Here is a 27,949-nt window from a genome sequence, read left to right on the forward strand (position 1 = left end):
TTGCTTCTTGGTGAAATCTATAATTATTTTTCGTTGGTTCTCTAATACCAGGCTGCCTACGATGGTTCTGTCCTAACTCTGTAAGCACCCAGACCCTCTCAAGAGGGCCCAAGACAGACTCACAGCTCAGCCTGAGTCCCTTACTAAACATTCCAGCTCTGGAACCTGTGGCTTAGGTTCCTCCCAATCTGCACGTTGATGCTCTTGGGGTTTGGAGAAAAACCGCTGGGTTAGGAAAGGAATCACAAATAGTCATCCCACATCATAATTTAAATGGCAAAGGTTAAAGACAATTAACTTCCCAGAACATGGTATTCAATAATTTTTTATTGAATTAAGTTGAGTCCAAAGTAATTTTCAACAATAAAGTAATTTTGAAACAATAGGTGCTTTAACAAGCTTTATTGCCAAAATATGGGGGTCCTTTGAAAAATGTTATAAACTATTACATAAATTCCTCTCTTTGGCCAGTGTCTGGGTTTGACTTCCGTCTTTATGCTTCATGAAATTAGGCAGTTCTTAATGCAATATGTCATCTGCTTTCTGGGCAACACTTCTAGATCTCGCCAGAAGATTTCTGTTTCCCCCGCAAATCACTGATCCTTCCTTCTCTTCCTTTAGTCTCTCTCAGGGCTCTTTTGGGATAGACATATTTAATGTGTGTTTTTGTGCATTACTAATAGAATTAGATGAAAGTATTATTACTATCCCCAGTGCCCACTGAAGTTTTATAGCTATCTTTTTGCATGCTAATGCTCAGGTTGCCAATTTTGCAGCACTTTTTTAAAGTTGATGTGCTGTCCATACCTTGCTGTTTTTTTAAAACGTTGTCTCTAAGTATGCAAACACATTCCAACATGAAATTAATTCCTGTTTAGTGAAATATTGCTTCTGAAAACTTCTCTGACAAGAGAATCCTAGAAAGGGTAAATCAATTTTCATTTGATCTCCAATGTCATTTTGTAATCCACTTTATAATCCCCATTTCTGATCGAGGTTAGGAACCACTTCCTGTTCATCTTAGCATATATTACCGGTAGTATATGCTTACAGACCTTTGTTAAATAAATGAATAAGTATCTGTCTAAAATTTTCAAGGGCACCACTAATAGGAGTCCCTATTCCCTTTTAAATATCCAATGAGGTAGATAAAATATATCACAAAGTCTGGTTCTTGGTTCCTGGTTGCCATAGTTGGCATTCTTAACTCTTTGATATTCAAGGTCCTCAATCCAAACACAATTTTACTACAAATTAAAGAGGACTGATGACAACAAATATCCTATCTAATAAAAGAGTAATATGCAAATTATCCATCACTCAGCTACACCAACAAGCCACGCCCACCAGCCAATCAGGAGTGAATATGCAAATAAACCCAACCAAGACGGCTATGGCCACAGAGAGCAGGAGGGAGGCTTGGGTTTCCCCGGCGATGGAGGAAGCCAAGCTTTCCACCTGCCCTTGCCGGCCTAGGCCTCCACTCAAGGCTACAAAGTTTCAATGATAGAAGATACATAAACCCAAACAGAAATGGCGGCAGCCACGGAGCTGGAAAGAGCAGGAGGCTAGGGTTGCCCCCAGTGATGGAGGAAGCCAAGCTTTCCGCACACCCTGGCAGGCCCAGGCCTCGCTTAAGGCTACAAAGTTTCAATTATAGAAGATACATAAATCCCCCCCTAAAAAGGCTGCCGCCATGGAGCAAGCAGAAGGCTTGGCTCTGCTCCAGGCTACAAAGTTTCAATTGTAGAAGATAAATAAACCGCAGATACCAGGGCCTCCACTTGGGTTGCCAGGGGGTGTGGTCGGCCTGCAAACCACCACAGGCCCCTCACCCAGGCCGCCCCACGCCACAAGGAAACCCCCACCCTGATCCGGGACACCCTTCAGGGCAAACCAGCTGGCCCCCACCCGTGCACCAGGCCTCTATCCTATCTAATAAAAGAGTAATATGCAGAGTGACCATCACTCCAACACACAAGATGGCTGCCCCCATGTGGTCAAAGATCCTGCCCCCATGTGGACACAAGATGGCCACCACAAGATGGCCAGCAGGAGAGGGCAGTTGGGAGGGAACAGGCCTGCAGGGGAGGGCAGTTAGGGGTGACCAAACCAGCAGAGGAGGGAAGTTGGGGGCGACCAGGCCTGCAGGGAATGGCAGTTGGAAGGGACCCAGGCCTGCAGGGGAGAGCAGTTGGGGGGGGGGGGGTACCAGGCATGCAGGGGAGGGCAGTTAGGGGTGACCAGGCCTGCAGGGAAAGGCAGTTAGGGGTGACCAGGCCTGCAGGGGAGGGCAATTAGGGGTGACCTGGCCTGCAGGGAAAGGCAGTTAGGGGTGACCAGGCCTGCAGGGGAGGGCAGTTAGGGGCAAACAGGCTGGCAGGGGAGCAGTTAGGCATCAATCAGGCTGGCAGGGGAGTGGTTAGGGGGTGATCAGGCTGGCAGGCAGAAGTGGTTAGGGGCAATCAGGAAGGCAGGCAGGCAAGCAGTTGGGAGCCAGCAGTCCTGGATTGTGAGAGGGATGTCCGACTGCCCGTTTAAGCCCGATCCCACGGGCAGTCGGACATCCCTCGAGGGGTCCCAGATTGGAGAGGATGCAGGCTGGGCTGAGGGGACCCCCCCCCTCCCCCGTGCACGAATTTCGTGCACCGGGCCTCTAGTAAGAATTAAAAAGATGGAAAAAGGAAAGGAACACAATCCAGTGATAAAATGAGTGCTCTTTTAAATTCCTCTTTGTAATAAAGTGCAAACTAGGAAAATACTTTAAATGCTATTATTCATGAAATTTCTCTTTGAACTGCTTTTCCAGAGGCACCTTGGATTGCTGTGGAGAAGTGAATAAGACACTTATTACGTTTGTTTTACCTCTTTTCCATCTGACAGTAAATGCAATTGTTTTGGAAAGTATGAACACAAATATCCAGATAATATGTGTATTTTATTTTTATTTATTCTTTATTATAGGAATTCTTTTAATTATTGATATTCATAAACAATTGTAAGATTCTACTGAGAATTTTTTAAAAATATATTTTATTGATTTTTTACAGAGAGGAAGGAAAAGGGAGAGAGAGTTAGAAACATCAATGAGAGAGAAACATCAATCAGCTGCCTCTTGCACACCCCCTATGCCCACAATCAAGGTACATGCCGTTCATAGGAATCAAACCTGGGACCCTTGAGTCCACAGGCTGAAGCTCTATCCACTGAGCCAAACCAATTAGGGGTCTACTGAGAATTTTAAATCCATTTTTACATCAGTTTTGGCGAAGGTCACATTTAGATCCAAGACTTGGATTAAAGCTACAGAACCATTTTCCTGGACAAATACATATATGCTCAGACACATAAAATTTACATACCAATGAGGCTTATAAATTTTCTGAAGCCCCTCCTTAGATGATTCCCTGGTGATCATGGACCCTTAGGTTAAGATCTTGAACCAGATTGCCTAGCTTTGAATTCCAGCATCTCACAGATCGGAGGGTCTTATGATGTAATGATGGTATTGATTATGCTTTATCAATAATTATATAGATTTATGTGTGAGATAAAATCAAGGAATTTTTTCCTGAAAGAGACTTGATGACTCTAGAGTTCCATAATAGTTCCGGAACGCAGTCATTTGGTGATGATGTCCATGATTATACTAGGGAAGAGAATGACAATAGAGAATACTTGGACTTAAGATTGGATATTATGCTCCTTTACTTTTCACGTCATTATTTTCTTGTTGCAACGCTTAGCAAGTAAAAGATCCCCCCAGAAGCCTTCTACCACCTTCCTAAACATATCTTTTAAAGCTTCCTTGACTCGCTCATTGCGCAAGGCATAGATAAATGGATTCAGCAATGGTGTCACAAATGTAGTTACCACTGTCACTGCCCAATTAGTATCCACAGAGCCACTCTGTGATGGCCGCACATAGAGGAAAATGGCACTTCCATAGAAGAGCGTCACCACCATCAAGTGAGAGGTACAGGTAGAGAAGGCCTTCTGACGGCCTGAGGCAGAGGGGATGCGCAGGACTGCTAGGACTATGTGGCCATAGGACGCGGCAGTGATCATCAGTGAGGATACAATAACAAGAGAGGCCAGGATAAAGTCAGTTTCCTCCAGCTTTTTGGTATTGGTACATGCCAGACGGAGCAGTGGGCCACTGTCACAGAAGAAGTGCTGCACCACAGCATCTTGTTCACAGAAGGGAAGCAAGGCCACAGCGACTGTGGGGCCAAGCACAGGGAGGAGTCCCCCCATCCAGCAGGCCAAGGCGACCCGAAAGCACACAGTACCATTCATGAGCAAGGGGTAGTGCAGAGGGTGACAGATGGCCAGGTAGCGATCCACAGACATGACGGCCAGCAGCAAGAACTCAGAGGCCCCAAGAAAGAAGTAGAAATAGAATTGGGTAATACATGCAGCAAAGGAAATAGTGTGTTGCCTTGAGAGAAAGTTGCTCAGCATCTTGGGAATTATGACAGAAGTGAGCAGGATCTCTAGGCAGGACAGGTTACCCAGAAAGAAGTACATGGGAGTCTGCAAGCGAGTATCAGCTCCTACCACCCCAACAATCAACACATTGCCTGTTAGAGTCAGCAGATAGATAAGCAGGAAGACAGAAAACAATTCTTCTTTTGTGTTGTTGAGATTTGGGACACCTGCCAGAATGAACTCTGTCACACCACTGCTCTGGTTCCCACCAAGAGCCATGATCTTTCCCACCTGTGCAACAACATGAACATAATCGTGGTGAGGACATGTCTTTTCCAGCACAATCCTGAAACGTATTTTATCATGATATGGCATACATATCCCCACTTTCTCCAATCCTATCTTCTGTTAAGATTTTGAAGAGCCCTGGTCAGTGTTCTCAGTGGTTACAGCAGTGGCCCATGCACTGGAGGGTTGCAGGTTCGATTCCTGGTCAAGGGCATGGACCTGGGTTGCAGGTTTGCTCCAACAAGGGCTGCATGAGAGATGAGGGAGGCAACCAATCTATGTGAGATGTTTCTTTCTTTCTCTCTCTCCCCCTCCTTCTGTTCCTTCCATTCTTTCTAAAAATCAAAGGAAAAATATCCTCCAGTGAGAATTAACAAACAAACAAACACAAAAATATGAAGAATCTGAGGTCCTTATCTAATTGATTTTAGAGCTGGCAAAGGTTTCCCATAAAGGACAGTTCACCCTTAGGTATGAAAATGCCAAGAGCCTCCAGCTTCACATCTCCTATTCTCAGATTTTAAGTGGTGATCCTTCATTGTTACAAAACTATCATTGAGCGTTTGAGTTGAGCAAAAATATCAGAGAAACGATTTTGTGAAGAGTATGATTCCCATTCAACCAGCATCTGAAAGTGAACCAAATTGCCTAGTTTTGAATTCCAGCATCTCTGCTTACTAGCCAAGTAGCCTTGAAAAAGTTGTAAGGAGCAAGTGAAGTAATAGTACAAAAGGCTTAAAAGAGTTTCTAGCACTTAGCGGACAAATGACAGAGAAAGCCCTGGACTGTAAGTTAGGGCACCAGACTCTCCGCTTGACTGGCCACTTTCCTTGTAAGACTAAAAGTGCATCCAGCCCATTTGTCCTTCAACTGCTCAGCTATAGGATAAGTAATAGAAATCTAAGCCATTAGTTCACCTGTTATATGAAATTACCCTTTTCATGGAGAATTACCCCAGAAACTCAAGGGTCTAACTAAATCCAGCTTCTCACAAAGTACTTACCTTTGTAAAGCAAGTTATGCCATACTTAAAAGGAATAAGAAGGATAAACTACAATGATTCAGTCAGGTATCCACGTCTATTTATTTAGTGTCAACTTCAAGCTAAGTATTCTGGGAAATATTAAGATGAGTTTCTCAAGCTTTTCAGTCCATGATACTAATCCAAAGTCCCTTCACAAACTTGGCTCTATTAGATAAACTTGCCAGAGACAGAATTATGAATCCCTGGTAATTATTAACAAATTCAGAAATGAAGTTCTTACTATTCAATTTGAGTTCTTCTAGTTCTGAAGTCCACAAGTTATAATGTCACTGGAAAAGGACTGGATCCGGAGTGGGTCTCTCTCAGGCTGACCAGTAGTGTGTGAGTTCTTGACTTCATGCAGGAAAGATTTCACGACAGAAGTGCAAGTAATTTTGAGAGTACATTTATTAAAGCTGAGGACAGTGAAACAAAGGAAGGGCTTAGCATAGGAGAAGCAACAGGATAGAGTGCAGCCAGTGTTCTGCTCGGCCCTCTAGAAACGTTACGGAAAAGAAGTGAGCTACACTGGGCTGTTTGGACTCACTGAGAAGTAAAAAGCAGTGATAGAAGTGAGCCAAGGTGGGGCTGCTGTCAGCACACTGAAAAGTCAGAGAAAAGGGGACCTTGGAGACAGGTGCAGGGGGTTAGCCTGGGATGAGCTGCTGCTGCCCACTTCTGCCCTAGTTGCAAGTCTAGTCAGAACCCTTAGAGCTTAGGAGAAAGAAAAGATGTACACCTGAGAAAGAAAGAGGGAAGAAAGGTGCGGGCATGCTCCAGAGAGAGCTTGCACTGGCATCTGTTGTCTTAAGAGTTTTTACCTCGGTTCTGTGGGCAGGAATCTTAGGGGAAGTCTCATGGGAGGGTCTCAACAGAATATTTATCAGCTTTCCAGGTGTGTTCTTTAATATGTTGATGTATCAAAATGAGCGGAAAAAGGGACCAGGGTTCATTTTATGGTCAGTTCTACCACTATCTTGGATTTGTTTGACTCTGATTGTTTTTTTGTTTGTTAGTTTTTAATTCCCCAGACTTCATCCCTTTATGGATTTGGCTGGCACTAATTGGGTCTCTGTTATCTAAATCCCTGACCAGGGTGATTTAGGCTATTTACTCTCTAGTTAGGGAGGAGAGGTGTAAACCATTTGCTCTCAAGTGTCCTTGCTTAGGGAAGATAAGATCTTGCTATTTACTAGCGGGCTGCAAATTGCTCAAATTGTTTGGCCCCATTTGTCTAACCCTCTGTCTCAGTTTCCTTTTTCCCACTTGTCAAAAATTCTCCTAACATCTAACTATCCTGCTTTAATAAGAACCAAATAAATGATATCTGAAACTTAGTTTTAAAAATGCCTCAGTTATTAAGCAAATACTGATCACTTCAGCCATGCAAAGCATTAGAATTTAGCCTAAGGCAGCCGTGGGCAAACTATGGCCCGCGGGCCGGATCCGGCCGTTCGGCTGTTCTGTCCGGCCCGCGGAGCCGAAAGAGCGGAGGGTTCTCTTGCTCTCCCCTCTGCTCCTTTACTTTGAATTTATATTAGTTCACACAAACACTCCATCCATGCTTTCGTTCCGGCCCTCCGGTCCAGTTTAAGAACCCATTGTGGCCCTGAGTCAAAAAGTTTGCCCACCCCTGGCCTAAGGCCTTGGTTCTTTGTCAGCCCCGTTTCTCTAGCACCATGGTTGGCAAACTGCGGCTTGCGAGCCACAGGCGGCTCTTTGGCCCCTTGAGTGTGGCTCTTCCACAAAATACCACGGCCTGGGCAAGTCTATTTTTTTTTTTTAATTTTTTTTTAAAAATATATTTTATTAATATTTTACAGAGAGGAAGAGAGAGCTAGAAACATTGATGAGAGAGAAACATTGATCAGCTGCCTCCTGCACACCCCCCACTGGGGATGTGCCCGCAACCTAGGTACATGCCCTTGACCGGAATCGAACCCGGGACCCTTCAGTCCGCAGGCCGACGCTCTATCCACTGAGCCAAACCGGTTTCAGCCTGGGCAAGTCTATTTTGAAGAAGTGGCGTTAGAAGAAGTTTAAGATTAAAAAATTTGGCTCTCAAAAGAAATTTCAATCGTTGTACTGTTGATATTTGGCTCTGTTGACTAATGAGTTTGCCGACCACTGCTCTAGCACATCCCAGCAGTTTTTGTCCCAGCAAATATTAGGTTCTTTACTTACAATTTCTCACCTGTGGGTCCCACTGGAGTAGGAAAATTTTTGTGCCTTTTGTCTAAGATAAGTAATTTATAGTCTTTCTCCCTAGGGACTCTATTCAGAGCCTCATCTCCCTCCAGCTTCTAGAGAAAAACTTACAACTTACTATCAGTAAAATAATTTCATTTTTGCTCTATGTTGCTTATGTATCAGATGCTATATTTGGTGATTCATAGATAAAGGAGACATTGTTGCTACCCTCATATAGTTCACTGCCTGAGAGTGACAAAAAAAATTAGCATATGTCACAGGTGAAATATCACAGGTAAGTAAACACAGGGTCTAAAGGGTCACACAGAAAAGGAACCATACTGATAGGAAGTATTCTGGAGAAAGGTGATGCCTAAACTAAATACTAAAAAATGAGTATGGATAGTTTCCTTTGCTAAAAAGCTTTTGCATAGCAAAGGAAACCATAACAAAATGAAAAGATAACCCTCTGAATAGGAGAATATATTCACTAATGATTTATCTGATAGGGCATTAATATCCAAAATTTATAAAAAACTTACAAAACTCAACCCCAAAAACACAAACAATCCAATTAAAAAATGGACAAGTGACCTGAATACACACTTTTCCAAAGAGGACATACAGATGGCCAAGAGATATATAAAAAGATGCTCAACATCACTAATCATCAGAGAGATGCAAATTAAAATCACAATGAGATATCATTTCACACCTGTCATCAATAAATCAACAAACAACAAGTGTTGGTGTGGATGTGGAGAAAAGGGAACTGTAGTCCACTGTTGGTGGGAATGCAGACTGGTGCAGCCGTTGTGGAAAGCAGTATGGAGTTACCTCAAAAAATTTTAAAGTGCAACTGCCTTATGGGAATATATCTAAAGAAACCCAAAACACTAATTCAAAAGAATATATGCACCTCTATGTTCATTGCAGTGTTACTTACAATAGCCAAGATCTGGAAGAAGCCCAAGTGCCTGTCAGTAGGTGAGTGGATAAGAAAGCTGTGGTACATTTAATCAATGGAATATTTCTTGGCCACCAAAAAGAAGGAAATCTTACCTTTTGTGACACATGGATGGACCTGGAGAGCATTATGCTAACTATGCTAAGTGAAATAAGCCAGTCAAAGAAAGACAAGTACCATATGGTTTCACTTATATGTGGAATCCAATGAACAAAATAAACTAACAAACAGATTCATAGATATAGAGAACAGACTGACAGCTGTCTGAGGGGAGAGGTTTGGAAGGCTGGGTGTAAAAGGTGATGGGATTAATAAAAAAACAATAAAGAAAGGAAAAAGAAAACTCATAGACAGACAATAGTATGGTGATTTCCAGAGGGAAATGTGGGTGGGGGAGAAGTAGAAGAGGGTAAAGCGGCGGGGGCGGGGGGGCTAGGCAGTGATGGAAGGAGACTTGACTTGGAGTGGTGAACGAACAATACAATATACAGATGATATATTATAGAATTGTACACCTGACACCTATATAATTTTAGTAACAAATATCACCCCAATAAGTTCAATTAAAAAGGAGGGGAGGAGCAACTCAGATTAGCCCCAACAGAACAATAAACCCTATTTGCAAGGGAAAATTGTATTATATTAGAAAATGGATAAAGTTTCAAGATACTCCCAAGGCTATAGTACAGACTACCAATTTTTAAAAAACAGCCCAGAAAACAAGCTGCTATGTGCAGGAAAAAATGTAATATAACAATATCTTGTAGTTTGCAACATTACCAAAGCCCTAGCTCTTGGGAAAGCTGGAAAAATAGACAATAGATGATAAAAACAAGTTAGAAACAAAGAATACTCTTATTACAAAGAGTAAGAAGCAACATAGCTCAAATACTAAGGTGGACTAGCTGTATGACTTGAAAAGATTTAACTTTCCTATCTTCAGTCATTGCATTCTAACTATAATAAAAATAATTTTTGTTGCATTAAAATAAGTCTGGATTTGATAGAAGAGAAGGTTTTTAATGGAAAAGAGCAGCATGTGAACATACTACATTTAGGCAGAAGCCAGAATATAAGGGGTAGAGTGGAATGAGAGAGGACCTGTCACCCCAAAGAGGATGACCCTTTCTAACTCTCTGTTGCTTTCTGTGAAAACATTTCCGTAAGTGAGAGGAAGATGAGTCCCAACCCTAAATATGGAAGGAATTCTTACTAGTTATCCCTGAATGATCTTGCTGTTTCCATGAGGATGGAGATCAACCTACAAGAATACTCCTTTCCTTTCTATTACTCAATGTCCTTTTCCATCTGGCATCCTTCCCATACCCTGTACTGAGAGACTGACAATAGCCTGATACCCTTGGAGTTCCTGAGGATTGGCAAAGCACTCTGGGAAACACGCAAATGTTGGATCATCTTCTCTTGTGCTTTCGTCTTGGGTATAATGCCTGAGATATTGTTCTTCTGCCTTGTAAACAAAGGGGCCTTTTGATCCTAAGGAGGCTGCATCATGCTGCCCTTTTTCTGGTCAGCTATCAGGGCCCACCCTTCTCTCTGTAGAAAGAGTGTCTTCTGCAATGTGTGCATTACTTTAGGCTTTAATTGCCATGCTTCCAGTGCAGGACAGTGATCTCACAATCCTCCAAGGTATGCCACTAAAATAACAACATGGGGCTGAAAGGCAAGGGGTGGATAGGAGGAATTAAAATATTCATCCATCTATTAAAAAACAATGCACTTACCTACAGTTCCTTCCATCTCTATTGGTTGAAAAATGTTCCATTTAAAGCCAGATCTTCACTTTTTTGCTAATGAGTTTTATATACAAACTGTTAATTTTCCTGTTTTAGATCCCGACCCTGGCATTAGCCTGAGTGCATGGAAGAAGGCTGAAGAAATCACTTACTTTAACCAATCTCTTAACTGAAGGGCACGAGGTATAACCTTAGTTTCCTGTGGAGATGCTCCAATATGTGGATTGGTTGATCCAGACATCAGGAGTCCAGCTAGCAGCAGTACCTGCTAGAGAAAATGGTGAGGAGATAAAACTATAAGAGAGTAAGAAAAACAAGGAGAGAAAATAATACTTAAAACACCCAGGGCAGCTTTGCAATTCAAAGGAAATTTCCCAGATTCCAGGCCTGATCATTTGAAAAGGAGGCTGACCCTTATTCATTCAACAAGGGATGACTGGGAATATTTCTGCCTTCATTTGTCAACTATCCCATGCCAGGCTCCTATAAAAATTACTGGGGCAATAAAGTGTGAACGAGAGAAAGAATGGAGTTTGACCAGGTGTGGAAGGCACAGTAATCACCCAACTTTCTCCTGCATGGCACTCAAAGGTAATGTTTATATTCCAAGTAACACAGACATGGTGTCTTCTCCCTGAAGACTTAAAATGATATTGGGAATTCCTTCCCTGCCTTCTAGTAATAGGAGCAGGAAAGTAATAGGAGCCCCAAGAGAGTGATAAGATAGGGGAAGATTTTCTGCATCATCTTTGGTTTCTCCTACTTCTAGTAATAGCATACACCATACACACACCCAAAACTTAGTTTAGGATTATGAACCATTATTCACATGTTTCCATTTGTGTTCACTATATACTCCTGACTAAAAACTTGACTAAATTCTGTTCAAACTCAATTTACTCTGGCGCATATGAGTTCTTTTGAATAGCTTCCTCTGCCCACTTTACAACCTGACTGTGGCATGTTCTGCTGACCTCAGTCTCAATACTTAATCCACTGTATTATAACTCTGCATTTTCATCCGTGTCCTTTGCCAGACTCTGAACTCCTAGAGCAGGAACTATATTCTGAGCACTGTATTTCCAGCACAAAGCACAGTGCCTGGCACACATTAGGTGTTTAATAAATTACTAGTATATGCACTAAAATGCTCTGAACCCTAGACGGTTGCTCTTGTGAGAGAAATGCCAGTTGTCATGAGCTGAGAGGAAGAGTACACAGGTCCCCCTGGAACTCAGTTTGGCTGAATTCCATCTCTTCTAGACATACTCCTTTTTAAGAAAACAAAGCACCTAAATGGAAGCAAGGACAAGGCATGAGAAGTGTCATTACTTTAGTTTCTGGGAAGGAGTGGGAGCAAAGACTGGTAGAATTGGCTGAGCTAAGATGAAAAAAATTAAACTAGAAATCAAACCAGAAGCTCTTATTTGTTGAGCTGTGGATGGAAGAGTTCTAAGCAGAAAGAGAGGTCATGAAGTCTAGGAACTAGTAAATCTCACATATTTTTATTTTACTTTTTAAAAATATGTTTTTATTGATTTTAGAGAGAGAGGAAGGGAAAGGAACACCAATTAGCTTCCTTGAGCCTACAACCCAGGCATGTGTCCTGACCAGGAATTGAACTGACAACCTTTTGGTGCATGGAACATTGCTCAACCAACTGAGCCACACCAGCCAGGGCAAAACATACATGTTTTTAAACTTTAAAGAAAAATGCAGCAAAAGCAGTGCTAAGAGGGAAGTTCCTTCATAGAAATTAATACCTATCTCAATAAACAAAAATATATCAAATAAACAACCTAGCTTTAGACTTCAAGGAACTAGAAAAATAACAAATGAAGTGCAAAATTAATAGAAGAAAGGAAGTAACAAATATTAGAGCATAAATAAATAGAATAGAGACCAAAAAGACAATAAAAAAGATCTACACAATGGAATAATACGCTGCAGTAAAAAAGAAGGAATTCATACAATTTGCAACAGCATGGATGGAACTGGACAGCATTATGCTAAGTGAAATAAGCCAGTCAGAGAAAGATAAATATCACATGATCTCACTCATTTGCGGAATATAATGTACAACATAGAGAGACAACCAAGGTGGCGGCATAGGTAAACACCTGAACTTGCTGCCATGCACAACCACATCAAAACTACAACTAAAAGACAAAATGAATATCATCCAGAACCACGGGAAGGCTGGCTGAGTGGAAATTCTACAACTAGAAGGAAAGAGAAAAGCACATTGAGTCTGGTAGGAGGTGTGGAGGTGTGGAAGTGTGGAGCTATGGAGGTGCACGCGAAAGGGGCTGGCAACTGGGTGCACACTCTTGTCTTTTTCAATCGGGAGGGAGATACAAGTTCTGACTGCTCTGAACTCCAGTTCCGGGAGAGACTCTAGGGATCCAGACTCATACGAAGAGAAACTGGACTGTCTGACATCGGGCTGGAATGTGAGGGTGGCTTTCTCTCAGAGGTCCTTGCAGCGATCATTGTTCCTGCATGGTGCTGCAGGACACAGAGACCCGGGGGCCTCTTCGAGGCAGGGCTGATGGTCAGCCATTGCTGTTTGCTCCACCCTGGTGATTCCCTGATTTCCGACCCCACCCAATTTACAACCCCACTCAAGCTGTGAGCAGAGGCTTTTGCATATGAATGGCCTATCCTTTTGCAATCTAAAACCTAACAAACTGCAGCTGGGTCAGAAAGCCCCAGAGCTTCCAAAATAAGGCCAAAGGCTCCACAGCAGTTTGCAATGCTTCACAGCTGGGCCTCATCTGGTCACCTCCAAACCCCAAACAAAGAGGAGGAATCTTCAGATCTCTCTGTAGTTCCTGCTGGGTGGCCTCAGGCAGTGGCTGACTTTGCACCTCCTTGGAGATCCAAGAGCAAGATTACCCAGCGGTGAGAGTGAGACCATCCAGATTACAACTCTTCACATCCATAAGAGACACACTCAAGGGGCACTCAGTGAGCACCAAAGCCCCACTGAAGCAAGTTCTTCCCCATAAGGGTGTCTCCAGCACAGAAGTTCTTCCATTGTAGACACAACTGGTCCTCACAGGCAATTGGCCTGGAGGTCAATTCCTCCCAGTGATACCAACAGCAATCAAGGCTTAACTACAACAAGACTGAGCACACAGCCCACCAAGGGGTGCACCAAGAGTGTCCACCTCAGGTAATTAGGGATGCTGAGCTACTGGGCCCTATAGGACACCTACCACACAAGGCCACTCTATCAACTCAGGGAAGCAGCCAAATGTGAAGACAAAGAAACAGGTCACAAATGAAAGAAATGGAGGAAAGCAAACTACTGGATATAGAGTTCAAAACCATGGTTATAAGGTTATTCAAGAATCTTCTAGAAACCTCCAAGAAATATAGTGAGACCTTCAAGGATATGAAAAAGGACCAATTAGAAATTAAGCATACACTGACTGAAATAAGGAATAATATACAGAGATCCAACAGCAGACTAGAGGATCCCAAGAATTAAGTCAAAGATTTGAAATACAAAGAAGCAAAAAACACCCACGGGAAAAGCAAAAAGCAAAAAGAATCCAAAAATATGAAAATAGTGCAAGGACCTCTGGGGCAACTTCAAGTGTACCAACATCCGAATTATAGGGGTGCCATAAGAAGAGAGAGAGCAAGATACTGAAAACCTATTTGAAGAAATAATGAACGAAAACTTCCTCTACCTGGTGAAAGAAATGGACTTCCAAGTCCAGGAAGCACAGAGAACCACAAACAAAATGAATCCAAGGAGAGGACCACACCAAGACACATCATAATTAAAATGCCAAGGGCAAAAGACAAAGAGAGAATATTAAAAGCAGCAAGAGAAAAACAGTTAGTTACCTACAAGGGAGTACCCATACAACTGTCAGCTGATTTCTCAACAGAAACTATGCAGGTCAGAAGGGAGTGGCAAGAAATATTCAAAGTGATGAATAGCAAGAACCTACAACCACGATTACTCTACTCAGCAAAGCTATCATTTAGAATTGAAGGTCAGATAAAGAGCTTCATAGATAAGAAAAAGCTAAAGGAGTTAATCAGTGCCAAACCAGTATTATTTGAAATGCTGAAGGGTATTCTTTAAGAAGAGGAAGAAGAAGAAAAAGGTAAAGATAAAAATGATGAACAACAAAGTCATATCTATCAACAAGTAAATCTAAAAATCAAGTGAATAAAAAATCTGATGAACAGAATAAACTGGTGAATGGAATAGAATCAGGGGCATAGAAAGGGAGTGGACTGACAATTCTCGGGGGGAAGAGGGTGTGGTCGTACGGGAAGAGACTGGACAAAAATTGTATACCTATGGAAGAGGACAGTGGTGGGGGGGGTGGTAAGGGAAGGGGGTGGGGTGGTAACAGGGTGGAAGGGAGCTATGGGGGGGAAAAAGAGGAACAACTGTAATAATCTGAACAAGAAAAAATGTACAACATAAACTGATGAACAAAAACAGATCCAGAGACAGAGAAGCATCGATCAGACCATCAAACCTCAGAGGGAAGGTAGGGGAGGGTGGGGGAAAGGGGGAGAGATCAACTAAAGGACTTGTATGCATGCATATAAGCCTAACCAGTTGACACAGACACCAGGGGGGTGAGGGCATGAGTGGGGAGGTGGGGGGCAATGGGTGGATAAGGACACATATGTAATACCTTAATCAATAAAGAAAAAAAAAAGATCAATGAAACTAAGAGCTGGTTTTTTGAAAAGATACATAAAATGACAAACTTTTAGTAAGACTCACCAAAAAGAAGAACCCAATTAAATAAAATCAGAAATAAAGGAGATTTTACAACTGATACTACACAAATATAAAAGATCATAAGAGACTACTATGAACAATTACACTACAACAAATTGAACAACCTAGAAAGAATAAATAAATTTCTAGAAATGTACAACCTACCAAGAGTGACTCATGATGACATAAAAAGTCTGAACAGACCAATTACTAGTAAGGAGATCATATCAATAATTAAAATCCTCCCAACAAACAAAATACCAGGACCAGATGGCTTCACTGGTGAATTCTACCAAATATTCTAATACCAATCCTCCTCAAACTCTCCCAAAAAATTGAAGAGAAGGGAAAGTTTTCAAACTAATTTACAAGGCTAGCATTATCTTGATATCAAAACCAGACAAGGCTGCCACAAGGAAGTAAAATTATAGCCAAATATCTCTGATGAACATAGATAACAAAAATCCTCAACAAAATATTAGCCAATGAAATTCAACAATACATTTAAAGGATCAAACACCATGATCAAGTGCAATTTGTTCTAGGGATGCAAGGATGGCTCAACATCCTCAAATAAGTCAATGTGAAGCACTGCATTAACAAAATAAAGGACAAAAATCATGTGATAATCTCAATAGATGAAAAAAAAATCATTTGACAAAATTCAACATCCATTTATGATTAAAAAAACTCTCAACAAAGTGCATATAGAGGGAACCTATCTCAACATGAAAAAAGGCCTTAAATGGAAAGCCCACAGCTAATGTCATACCCAAAGAGGTTTTAAAAGACCTGTATATTGAAAACTACAAAATACTGTATATATTTAAAAAATTGAAGGCATAAATGAATAAATTGGAATAACTAATATTGTTATAATTCCATACTACCTAAAGCAATATACAGATTCCATGCAATCCCTTCCAAAATTCCAATGAAAATTTTTTACAGAAATAGAATAAACAGTCCTAAAATTCATATGAAAGCATAAAAGACCCTAAATAGACAAAGCAATCTTAAGAAATAAAAACAAAGCCAGAGACATCACATTCCTGATTTTAAACTATATTACAAAGCTATAGTAATTTAAACAGTATGGTATTGAAATAAAAACAGACACACAGACCAGTGGTACAGAATTAAGAGCCCATAAATAAATACAAAAAATATATGGGCAATTAATTAATGACAAATGAACCAAAAATATACAACAGGGAAAGAACAGTATCTTCAACAAATGATGTTAGGAAAGTTGGACAATCACAGGCAAAAGAATAAAATTATCTTACACCATGCACAAAAATTAACTCAAAATTTATTAGATACTTGAAGTAAAACCTAAAACTATATAACTCCTAGAAGAAACATAGGTGGTAAGCTTCTTCACATAAGTCTTGGTGAAACTTTTGAATCTGACACCAAAACAAAAGCAAAAATCAACTAGTGGGACTATATCAAACCAAAAAGCCTCTATAGAACAAAGAAAACCACCAAAAAATAGAAGGCAATCTACTGAATGGGAGAAAATATTTGCCAGTCATATTGTTGGTGAGAGGTTAATATCTAAGATATATAAAGAACTCATACAACTCAATAGCAAAAGACAAGCCATCTGATTAAAAAACTGGGAAGATGATCTGAAGTAACCTTTTTTTTCCAAAGAAGGCATAAAGATGGCAACAGATATATGAAAAGATGTTCTATATCATTAATCATCTGGGAAATGCAAATGAAAACCAAAATAAGTTATCACCTCATACCTGTTAGAATGACTTATAAAAAGGACGAGAAATAGAAAGTGTTGACAAGGATGTGGAGCAAAAGGAACCTTGTGTACTGTTGGTGGGAATATAAATTGGTGTAGCCACTTTGGAAAACAATATGGTAGTTCCTCAAAAGAGTTAAAAATAGAACTGCCATATGGTTCAACTTTTCCACTTCAGGGTATTTACCTGAAGAAAACAAAAAACTAATAGCCAAGATATAGAAACAACCTGAGTGCCCACTGATGGATGAATGGTTAAAGAAAAAAAAAAATCTATAATATAAAAGCCTAAGTGACTGTTACAATCAAATGAATGACCAGTCGACCAGTTGCTATGATGTGCACTGACCACCAGGGGGCAGACGCTCAACGCAGGAGCTGCCCCTGTTGGTCAGTGCACTCCCACAGCCAACCTCCCATGGCCGGCCAGCCTCCCATGGTCCCTCCCCCTGGTTGGCCAGCCTTGATCGGCCCATTCGGGACTGGGTGAGACGGCCCCTATTGGCCCTGATCGGCTGCCAGGCCGAGGAACCCCACCCATGCACAAATTCGTGTAATGAGCCTCCAGTATATATATAACAATGCAGTAGTATTTAGCCATAAAAAAAGAATGAAATCTTGCCACTTGCACTTACGACAACATGAATGGAAATTGAGGGAATTATGTTAAGTGAAAAAAGCCAGGCAGAAAAGGACAAATATCATATAATCTCTCTTATATGAAACATCTATAAATAAATAAATAAATAAATAAAGTAATAAATAGCAATCTAGTTTATAGATACAGAGAACTGATTGGTGGTTACCAGAGACAAGGGTTAGGGGTGTGTGTGGAAGAAATGGGTGACCTGTTTTTGTCTATAGTTAATTTTTTTTTTTTTAAAATAAAAAGTGTTCTTAAAAATTTTATTTGAACTATAAAGATTAAGGCTAAAGCAGGAAGAGATGAGATCAAAGTCTGGTGATTTTAAAAAAATTACATGGCTATTTGTCCAATTGACAATTGTTTGGGTATTCAGCTTATACTTTCCAATGGATTTGATCATAGGAGTATCCTAGTTTTTGTATAAAATAAAGCATGCAAGAAGAAAATATTTTACTTATTTTAAAAATATAGAACATACATGACTCCAAAATAAAAATATAAGAAGCTATAGATTAAAAAATCCTCATCCCAAAACCCCATCCATACCACATCTCCTTCTCTAATTAACCATTTCATTATTTTATTATGCATCTTTCCAGTGATTATTTTTGTGTGTATCTATAAACAAATGTCAAAATGCTTATTTATTTACCTGTGACTTTCTTATGCTATTCTGCACTTTGTTTCTTGCTTTCAGGACACCCTAGGAAGCTTTCCCTGCCTGTACATAGAGAGCAGAAGGAAAATGTTTAAACTAAAGAGACTACTAGCTTGACAAATCAGTCGAATGAATGGGTTGTAACATTCTTGAATTATATTTCACCTTTAATTATTGTTTGGTATCTCTTTAACTTCAGTTTTTCTCATCAGTAAAACATCCTATTTTAAAATCTATCAATTTGTAAGTAAAACAAGTTATAGCAAAATGGGATGATATCTGAAATTTGATTCAAAATAGAGTGAGTGCAGGGTAAAGACCAAATAAGCTAAGGATATGAATTGGTAATTCATCAAACTATGTGTTGATTCTGCTGTGATTCATTATACTATTTTATTTTTGGTATCTTGAAATTTCCATAATAAAAAAGTATCAGAAATATGTGGTGACAATCAGGTATCTATTTAAAGACCCTAAGTTTTTAGAAATACATGATTTCTTCATTAAAATGTAATGAGCATCAGAATACTTCCTGAAAGATGGCAACTCTAATTCCACAAAATTAACTAACCTGCCACTGGGGAATGTCAAATACCATGTGGCTACTCACAGCCAGGAAATGTAAATCTATAATGAATGAGCGACCCCAAGAGGAATTCAACCCTCTCAGCAACCACCTGCTTTGTAATTCTAAAGGAGTGGGGGCAAAATAGAAACAGAATCACAGTTCAGAATAAGGAAATGGGATTAAAATAATCCATTGAGAGCAAAAGCCTACCTTTATCATTAAGATAAATTCCTTACAATGAAACTTTTTTTCTCATCGTTTTCCCCTTTTCATATTTTAAAAGGGTGAGCATATAACAACATAGGAAAACAAGACAGAGTGCCATTACCAAGTCTTTATATAAAGGGAACTTGGAGGAAGGAAAAAGAAAAGATAGAATTGAATTAAAAAGAACAGAAATTTAGTGATAGTCTTTAATTCATACAGGTTTACTGACAAAATTTTTATACACTTTGAAAAAAATTCTCACTGAATGATGCAATAAGGTTCAAATAGAGTTCTAATGATTACAAAATTACTATACACGTGTTAGTTTTTGCAACATGTAATTTTTGAAATTAAAAATTAATAATGACGTTTACCTTTAACGTGAAGCCTGAACTTGAATTTGCTGCATAGATATTCAATTATGAGTCCAACTTGATATAAGCATACATAAATCCCATTTTCAATTGAAATGAGATTGTTTTTGTCCTTGCTATTTATCCTAGATAAGCAGAATAAGTTTGCTCACACATGTAAGATATTGTTGGTACTACAAAATATTGATGAGTTTCCTCTAAATATGAAAATTCCAGAAGCTTCCTAAGGGCAGATCACAAGTACATCTCATCTTGTGTGTAGGATCAGACAGTGGCTCAAAGTCAAATTCTCAGACTGAACAGAAGATTTAGACAAAAGGTCCCTCATACAAGCGCTTCTTTACAAAGGGAAGACAAATAGTTTATTTTTCTACTGTTTATTATGTGGTTTCAATAGAGAATGATATTCTTACTCAGCCTCAAGCCCAAGCAGCAGGGGAAACATTTCAAGATTCCTTTTACACGGTTTCCCCAATATTTAGTTTTCTTTTAAATTCAAGAATCTTCTTGTATTAAATCAAAAAATTTTCTCCAGGGCCCTCCAGAGTTGTTTCTGATTCATGGGATAAAAAGTATCTGCTAAGTGGGCTTTCTTTTTCTTTTTTCTGCAGTGATCTTCATTGCTTAATCACATGACAAATTCTGACTTAGCATTTTCTGAAAATTGCTATTGTAATTCATCTTTTCAATCAAATGCTATGAAGTTCAAGCTCTACTAAGCTGCAGGAGTTCACTGTGTAACAGGAGGATTACATACCCTTTGTCCAGGTTTTCACACAATTTAAACACTTTTCTCAAATACATTTATCTTGGTTTAATACAGTTAACCATTTTCTAGCATTATCCAAAATTTTCTACATTTCTTCTGTAGAGCTTCTGACACTAGAACCTCTCTAGAAGAAAACAGAATATTCTAAAATGTCATTTATTTATTTATTTATTTATTTATTTATTTATTTATTTACAAAAGGTCAAGCCTCATGGGACCATTATTACAGACACCAAGGAATTGATTCCAAATATAAAGAGAGAATGCTACTTTTTAATGAATAAAGTTTTCATTTCTATTTTGAAGGTCTGATTTTATTGTTCAAAGCAATTTCTTTTCTTTTTGCAGATATAAATTTTCTTTCGAATTAGTTAAGGAAATATGATGACAGAAGGGCATCTTAGGTGATAAAACCTCTCATTCTCTCCCTCTCTGTCTTGTATTGGAGTGTATTATCCCTTTATTTTCTTTCTCTTTTTTTGTTTTGTTTAGATAATCCAGTAATTTCATGAAAACGTGTAGGAAGTAAATGTTTGAGACCTTGTAATTTTTGTAGTAATCTTTTGTAGTTTTACCCCTGTCCCTCCCCCAGAAATATAATTTTTGAAACCTTAAGACCTATTTGAATGTCTGAAAATGTATTCTATACTACTACTTAACTGACAGTTTGACTGGTTACAGACTTCTGTTAGATAATGTCTTCCTTCAATGCCATGAAGCATTTTCTTCTTTGTCTCCCAGCCTTCCGAGTTGTTACTGAGAAGTCCTGAGCCTCTGTGAAAAGTTTGAAGTCAGTGGAGTCCAAACGGCCTTAGAGATTCTGATTAAACAAGTGCCACTCAAGAGCCTATTCTGGATGATCCAGCAGTGCTTTGGGGTCCAGATTAGGGCTTTCCAGGTACCAGTTTATGATCCTCTTCCCTTCCCTCAGCTGTTCCTGCGTCAGGGACCCACACCTGTCCTGGCCCGAATCCCAGCCTGCCCACTGGCTAAAGGAGGCCACCTTCTCCCACCTGCTCCCTTGGAAGCGGGACCTCAATGCCCAATGCCTGAGTCACAGTCACTGAATCCTGCGTCACCCCGGCAGCTGGTGGAAGCAGCAGCCCAGTGTTGGTGTCCCTCATTAGGGCGTCATAATGCCGGGGTTCTTTTCCCAGCCTTACAAAGGGTTCAGCATTCTGGAGAAAGGGGCTGCGCGTAGATGGTTAAAAAGGAGTCCAAAGAGGAAAGATATTTTTGAAAGGCATTGGGGGTCAGAGGAGCTTCAGCTAAAGGGAACTGAAGACTCTCCTCCATCACTCAGGACCCTGCTTTTATTCAACCCAATTTGTCCTAAGGCAAGGTGGAAATATACACTTCAAAGGGCACTGTATCAAAGGATATACAGAAAGATTGTCAGTTTGAGGAATAGCCTACAGCTGTTCAGGTGTTTGGCCAACAGGAGGCAATAAAATGCCCTGAGCTGTCTGGCAGTTAACAATCCTACTCAGGTTTGGGGGAAGTGCCATTTAGCCATTTCCAACAGGTAAATTACATATGTGGCTCACCCTCGTTGAGCCCCCCAAGTCCCATCAACCTTTTGACCGAACTCTTGTAATTATTACATGCTGGAATTGGTTCTCGGCAGCCCAGGAGCTCAGCAGAGGGGCAGGGCCCGCGAGGAGCTCCCTTTCCTTCAGGGACAGTGGGAGCCCACGTAGGCCTTGCTTTCCCACCTCAGCAATTCTTACAAATCCGGCCGCCCCGGGCGCTCTTTTTTCTTCACAGCCACCATCCTAAGGCTGCCTTCTTTCCTCCTAAATGTCCTCCTGTCCATGTTGAGGGTGTTTGGTATCTGAGCTCCATCTGAAAAGCCCAGGAAGCCTTGGGCTTGATCAGCTTTCTGGCAGAAGCTAGACGCCACCCCAGCCTTAACTCAGGACACCCACACGCTTAGTAGCAGAAGCACAGAGACGTGATGGGGTGAGGGTTAGCTCAAGAAGTTGTGGACAATTACTCTTTGACCCTAAAGAGGTCATTCTCTGCCAAGGATGGATGCGTTCTGGGGGCTGAGGGGGTGGGCAGAGCAGGAGACCTGGCCTGGGGCTTCAAAGCCCCAGGGTTGCAGCTGGTCCAGGTCAGGAGAGACAGTGTGACCTCAATGGTCTGCTGATGCCAGCGCTGTGTGGGAAGACGCAGCTGCCAGCATCGGGCGGACCCAGTGGTCGGGCCCTGGGCACCTGTGGGGCAGAGCTAGTGAGCCCTTAGGGCGATTCCCACAATTCTGTCCTTCTACCTCCCACAAACTGCATTTTTACCTGTGGTTGGTTTGGGATGCCAGTTTCTGGCTTCTCTGATGTAGCTGACCTCGTCACAATCTGAATAGATCTAGGTTCCATTTTACTGTCCTTCCCCCAGGTTTTTAATTTATTTTATCCCCCTTTAAGGATTCCCTCACGGCAGGGTATCTTATTCCCTGATTTGAGGGAAAGACTTCCCTCCCCTCTCACAAACGGGCTTTGCTCCTCCTGCCCCAGAAGTTCAGTATCCTTTCTGCGCCTTGAGATGGGACTTAAGGCTTTTTCTTGGCTGAAGAGAAGGGTCTGGGGGGCTCTGTATTTGTCCCCCGGCAGCACGTGTTCACCTGGAGCTCACCTGAACCACCAAGGGTGCTCCAGATTCCTGCCGTGCCCGCAATCTTTAGAAACATGGAGAGCCCAATGGAGGCCAATGGAAATGAGCTCACTAGTGAGGGCAAACTCCCCTTGAACCTGGGCCTCCAGCTGCTCCCAACTGACATGTTCGCCTGCCCTTGGTCATTAATGATACCCTAAGTTCCAGTGGTCGGCAAACTCACGAGTCAACAGAGCCAAATATCAACAGTACAACGATTGAAATTTCTTTTGAGAGCCAAATTTTTTAAACTTAAACTTCTTCTAACGCCGCTTCTTCAAAATAGACTCGCCCAGGCCATGGTATTTTGTGGAAGAGCCATACTCAAGGGGCCAAAATGCCGCATGTGGCTCGCGAGCTGCAGTTTGCCGACCACGCTGCTCACAGGTCTGAGCTGACTGGAGAAATCGCCTGCTCCATGGTGCTCTGGGCTTCCAGCCCCAACCCATTTTTTCACACTGTGGGGAACTAGAAAAAATTTGGGAACAGGCTAAGTGGATCCAGTTGTTTTCTGTCTCCAGTTAAAAAACACAACTTTGAAGTAGTTCCATGTGCTAAGTAACAAATCTGTGCAATACCTTTGGGTGAGAGTGGAACCAGTGACCTAGGCAGTTTTACAGAAACCAAACTACAGTCCCCTGCTGTACCAGCTGAGCTATCAAAGGGTGCATACTGCAGATTTCAGGAAAATTTTTGTTCACCACCGACAGGAACATTTTTAGAAAAGATGGCTGGAAAGGCCTTCATTTTGCACTCCTAGAAGGCTATCGACGCCAGTGCCCCTTCAATCATCAACCACTAAAGTTGTTGAAAAAAGGCATTTTTCAAAGAAACTGTAGCTTTGAAGAGTTCTGACAGAGGCGACAAAGGTCCAGGAGAGGCTGAACTCTGGGAGCTCCTGGCCACAGTCACCACTGAATGGATGGTGTCCTCCGTAAGGGCCTTTAATTGTAGTAACCGTCCCTTGTCAGTAGTCTTCACCTGGTGCTGCTTTCCCTCTGTTTCTTGCTTATTGCTCTGACTTGGTGAAATGACCGAGGCAATGACTGTCAGCCCTGAAGGAGTAGAAGAGCTGTTTGCACATCACTGCAGGCTCCGCAGTCACTCAGCATTCCCCCAGAGGTGTCTTCTCCAGAGGGTACACGTTTAAAGGGCCTCTAGGGAATGATTGAGATGGCAACTTGGACTTCTGTGCAGAGGATAATGGTGATGGGATTTGTTTATTTGACCCAGAAGGATTTTTGCAAAATGTCCAAGGGTTTAAACCCCCAAGTCTCATAGCATCTGGAACCAGAAAGTACGCATATCAACAATCACCCAACAGAGCTTCTGCACTTATTTCTTTTAAGGGCATCCACTGGTCCTGCCAGGGGCCGTTTCTCTGGGAACTCTAGTGCTGCTTTCTCCAGGAGCTCAACCCCAGGCTCTCGTAGCTCCTCCAAGATCCACAAGCCAAAGCACTCTGAGCTCTGAAGTTGCTGATACAGGTGTTCCTTCAAGGTTGTGTTCTCTTTCTGCTTTCCTTCAGTCTTAAAACATACGCACCCAGGATTTGATCTTGTCCTAGTCACATCCAATGTGAGCATCATTGACCTTAAACCTACAGGGAGAGAAATCGGCCCGCTCCTTGAAGGAAGCAGCTCTGCCTGAGCGCTCTGTATCCTGCCCTCTATTTTTCCAACTGTTTGGCATTGCTCTCGCTTTCACTAGTTGTTCTCAAATATACTTTGCTGATTCATGAGGCCTCAGATCCAGCTGAAGTCTATACCTGACCCACAGTCTCCACAGATCATGCCTAACAGTATCAAGAAGCCTTCAGAATTTGAATAGATCTTCAATGGAAACGTCTCAGTTCCCCTATCCTATCAAATCTGAGGCAAAGGCAAACTCTTCATGGAACATGTAAACTTTTCCTCTCTTGGCATCAACAATGTTTCTGCCTTCATCTGTCTGCTGACCCAAGCCAGGAAGCTGCAAAAAGTATGTGCAGAGGAAATTACAAAGGGAGTAGAAATGAATGCAGAGGAGGTGGATGTGGGAGTACTCAAACACTGCCAACTTTTCTTCCGCTTGTCACTCTAGTAGAATAATATATATATTAAGTGATAAAGCTATGGTGTCTTCTTTATGAAGACTCACAAGCGTTCTCGAGAAATCTTCCCTTTGCTTCTGGGGTGCACAGCAATTGAAACCGCAGGGATATGATAAGATGGGAGAAAATTGCATGCATAAATCTGTATCTTTGTTTCCTGTTGATCCTGAACTTGTGTGTATGCTGTAGTGCAAGCATGTCAAAATCACAGCCAAATATTTTTGCAGCCCAGCCAATATAACAATATGTAAGAAACATTTTAATAAAAAATTCATAACTTAATTTTTACAATATCCTGTTATACATAACTAGAGGCCCAGTGCACAAAATTCGTGCACTGGAGAGGGGTCCCTCAGCCTGGCCTGCCCCTTTTCACAGTCCAAGAGCCCTCAGGGGATGTCCTACTGATGGCTTAGGCCCACTTCCTCTGTGGGAGGTGACCCTGCGATCAGGGGAAGGCCACGCCCCCATCACACCTCTGCTGCTGACACTGCTGGCTGCACGGCTGCCTGAGCCTCGGCCATCGCAGCCACTGTGGCTTTCCTGAGTCTTGTCTGTCCCTCATTGCCTGAGCCTCAGGCCCTCACAGTGGCAGCAGCCATTGGCAGCTTGCCGGAGCCCCAGGCCGGCCATTGGTGGCTTGCTGGAACCCCGGGCCAACCCTGGGCAAGCGGCAGCAGCCATCGGGAGTGCACGCAGCCACTGCCGCTTCCATGTGGGGAGTACAGGCTGCCCTCCGCCACACCTGCCTCCCCCACCCCTGTCCCCACTGCCATCATTGCATCCCCAATGCTGCAAGTCTCCGCCCCTATCCCTAACTCTGCTTGTCTCTGCCCACCCATGCCTGCTGCACATGCAGCCTGCTGATCAGTCATTACTGTGATGGCATCCCAACCAATTTGCATAATACCCTTTTATTAATATAGATTATTAATAACAAACTACAACGTTCGCTAATGACTGATTACTATAATCGTGTTGCATTCATTTCCCTTACGTGCCTTATGAGCAGGTGCACCATTTCCTCCACTAATACTAGCAGTGAATATTTTAGCAGCTGATTATCACGTCATCAAGTCTTGGACTGACTTGTTTGGTGTGCACAACAGGAAATATTTCGCTTTCAGAGAACAAGAAAAATAGGTTTATTTGCATTATGCTTATTAATTTGTGCAGTTTTTCAGTGCCTGGTAAGTTAATGTTCCAGAAAAATATTAATTTTTATTCAAATGTTCTGTTATTTTATGTTAATGATTACTCATTTATTTCAGCTCTTTGTATTCAGCATGTCTCTATCGAAATAAACCTACGTTTCTATGAAAATTGAAGCTTTTGGGTTTTTTTTGCGGCCCACATAAACTTAAACCTTGTTTATTTGGCTCGTGTTAGCCTTTGAGTTTGACATGCTTGCTCTAGTGATACTATATACAGTGACACACAAAATCAGCATTCTTGGGTTTCTGTTTATTTTCTAAAGTTGTTCTGTGCCCACTCCACTCACCTGATCACAGATCTACTATGCCTGCTCTAAAACTCAACTGACTCCAGTGTATTGACTCTACCTGAAGGCCTCCCATATTTTCTACCCCTGAATTTAAACATCTCAAGATGGCTTTAGTTTTAGATTTGCATGAAATGTTCAGATTTCAACACATTGTATTGTGTCTCCTTCCATCTCTGGGTCCCCTACAGAAACAAAAATATTTTATCTCTACACTCCTGGACAAGCACAATACTGAGGCAGATTAGGTGCTTATTATATGGTTTGTGAACAAAACATATTTGAATGCCAATTCTATGAAACAGAAGCTCTTTTTTTTTAATCCTCACCCAAGGATATGTTTATTGGTTTTAGAGAGAGAGGGGAACAATTCGGGGGGGAGGGGAGAGAAGCATCGATGTGAGAGAGAAACATGATTGGTGGATTCCAGTATGCACCCTGACCAGGGGATCAAACCCTGCAACCTATGTATGTGCCCTGACTGGGAGTCGAACCCTCAACCCTTTGGTGCAAGGGACAACACTACAACCAACTTCACCACCCAGCCAGGACCAGAAGCTCTTTTGAGTCAACACTATGAGTTCATGAGCTGAGAAAAGGATGCAGAACTTATTAGGCCCCTTAATAAGTCATAACACATGACCTCGAATGGAACATGTTTTCATTCTGCAGTGGATAGAGGGAGTGAGATAAGTATCAGAGATTTTAAAGATAGAGGATGAGAGGTGCAATCTTAGACTATCTCTGCCTCTGTTCATAATTCTAACAGCATATTTCTTAGTAGTTAGGGGGAAAATCTAAACATAGTGGTTGATTTAAGAGCCCAGTGCATGAAAAGACAAAATTCTACAATGTCCAAAAAACACCTGAGTCCATTATTGGTAGAGGAAAGCAGTGGGTACGTAAAAATGGAGAGGAGGCAGGGACTGGCTGGTTGGGTCTGCAGATAAGGTAGGAGAGCAACCAGGACTACTTTTTGCTGAAGGCTTTGTGTGTGTGCCATGAGGGAAGAAGGAGCAGGTGTGTTCCTTGGTGACAGCACACTCATAAGGTAACAGCACAGTTAGGATTTTCCTAGCTTTGTCCTGTGCTACTGAGAATGTGCAAAAGTAGCAGGCACTTTCTTCAAGGGAAGTCGAACTAGCAACCTAAGGATGTGAAGAACCTTTGATGCTATCAGATAAACTATAGAAGGGTGCACAGCAACTGGCCTGATGCATGACTTTTTCTGGAAGTGAAGGAGGTCGAGACACTGGAGTACCCCAGGCCCAACATGCCTTGGGGTGGATGGAGATCTCCCT

General features: G+C 41.7%; 1 protein-coding gene across 1 annotated transcript; it reads right to left on the minus strand.

Annotated features, from left to right (window-relative positions):
- Positions 1-3,714: 3,714 nt before the first annotated feature.
- Positions 3,715-4,710, minus strand: OR6S1 (olfactory receptor family 6 subfamily S member 1; the record flags this gene model as incomplete). Its single annotated transcript, XM_080647430.1, has 1 exon — positions 3,715-4,710. The coding sequence occupies one exon, from the start codon at positions 4,708-4,710 to the stop codon at positions 3,715-3,717; it is 996 nt and encodes a 331-aa protein (XP_080503556.1).
- Between the last annotated feature and the right edge of the window lie 23,239 nt (positions 4,711-27,949).

This window comes from Plecotus auritus, assembly GCF_963455305.1.
Source record: "Plecotus auritus genome assembly, chromosome: 1".
Taxonomy (NCBI): domain Eukaryota; kingdom Metazoa; phylum Chordata; class Mammalia; order Chiroptera; family Vespertilionidae; genus Plecotus; species Plecotus auritus.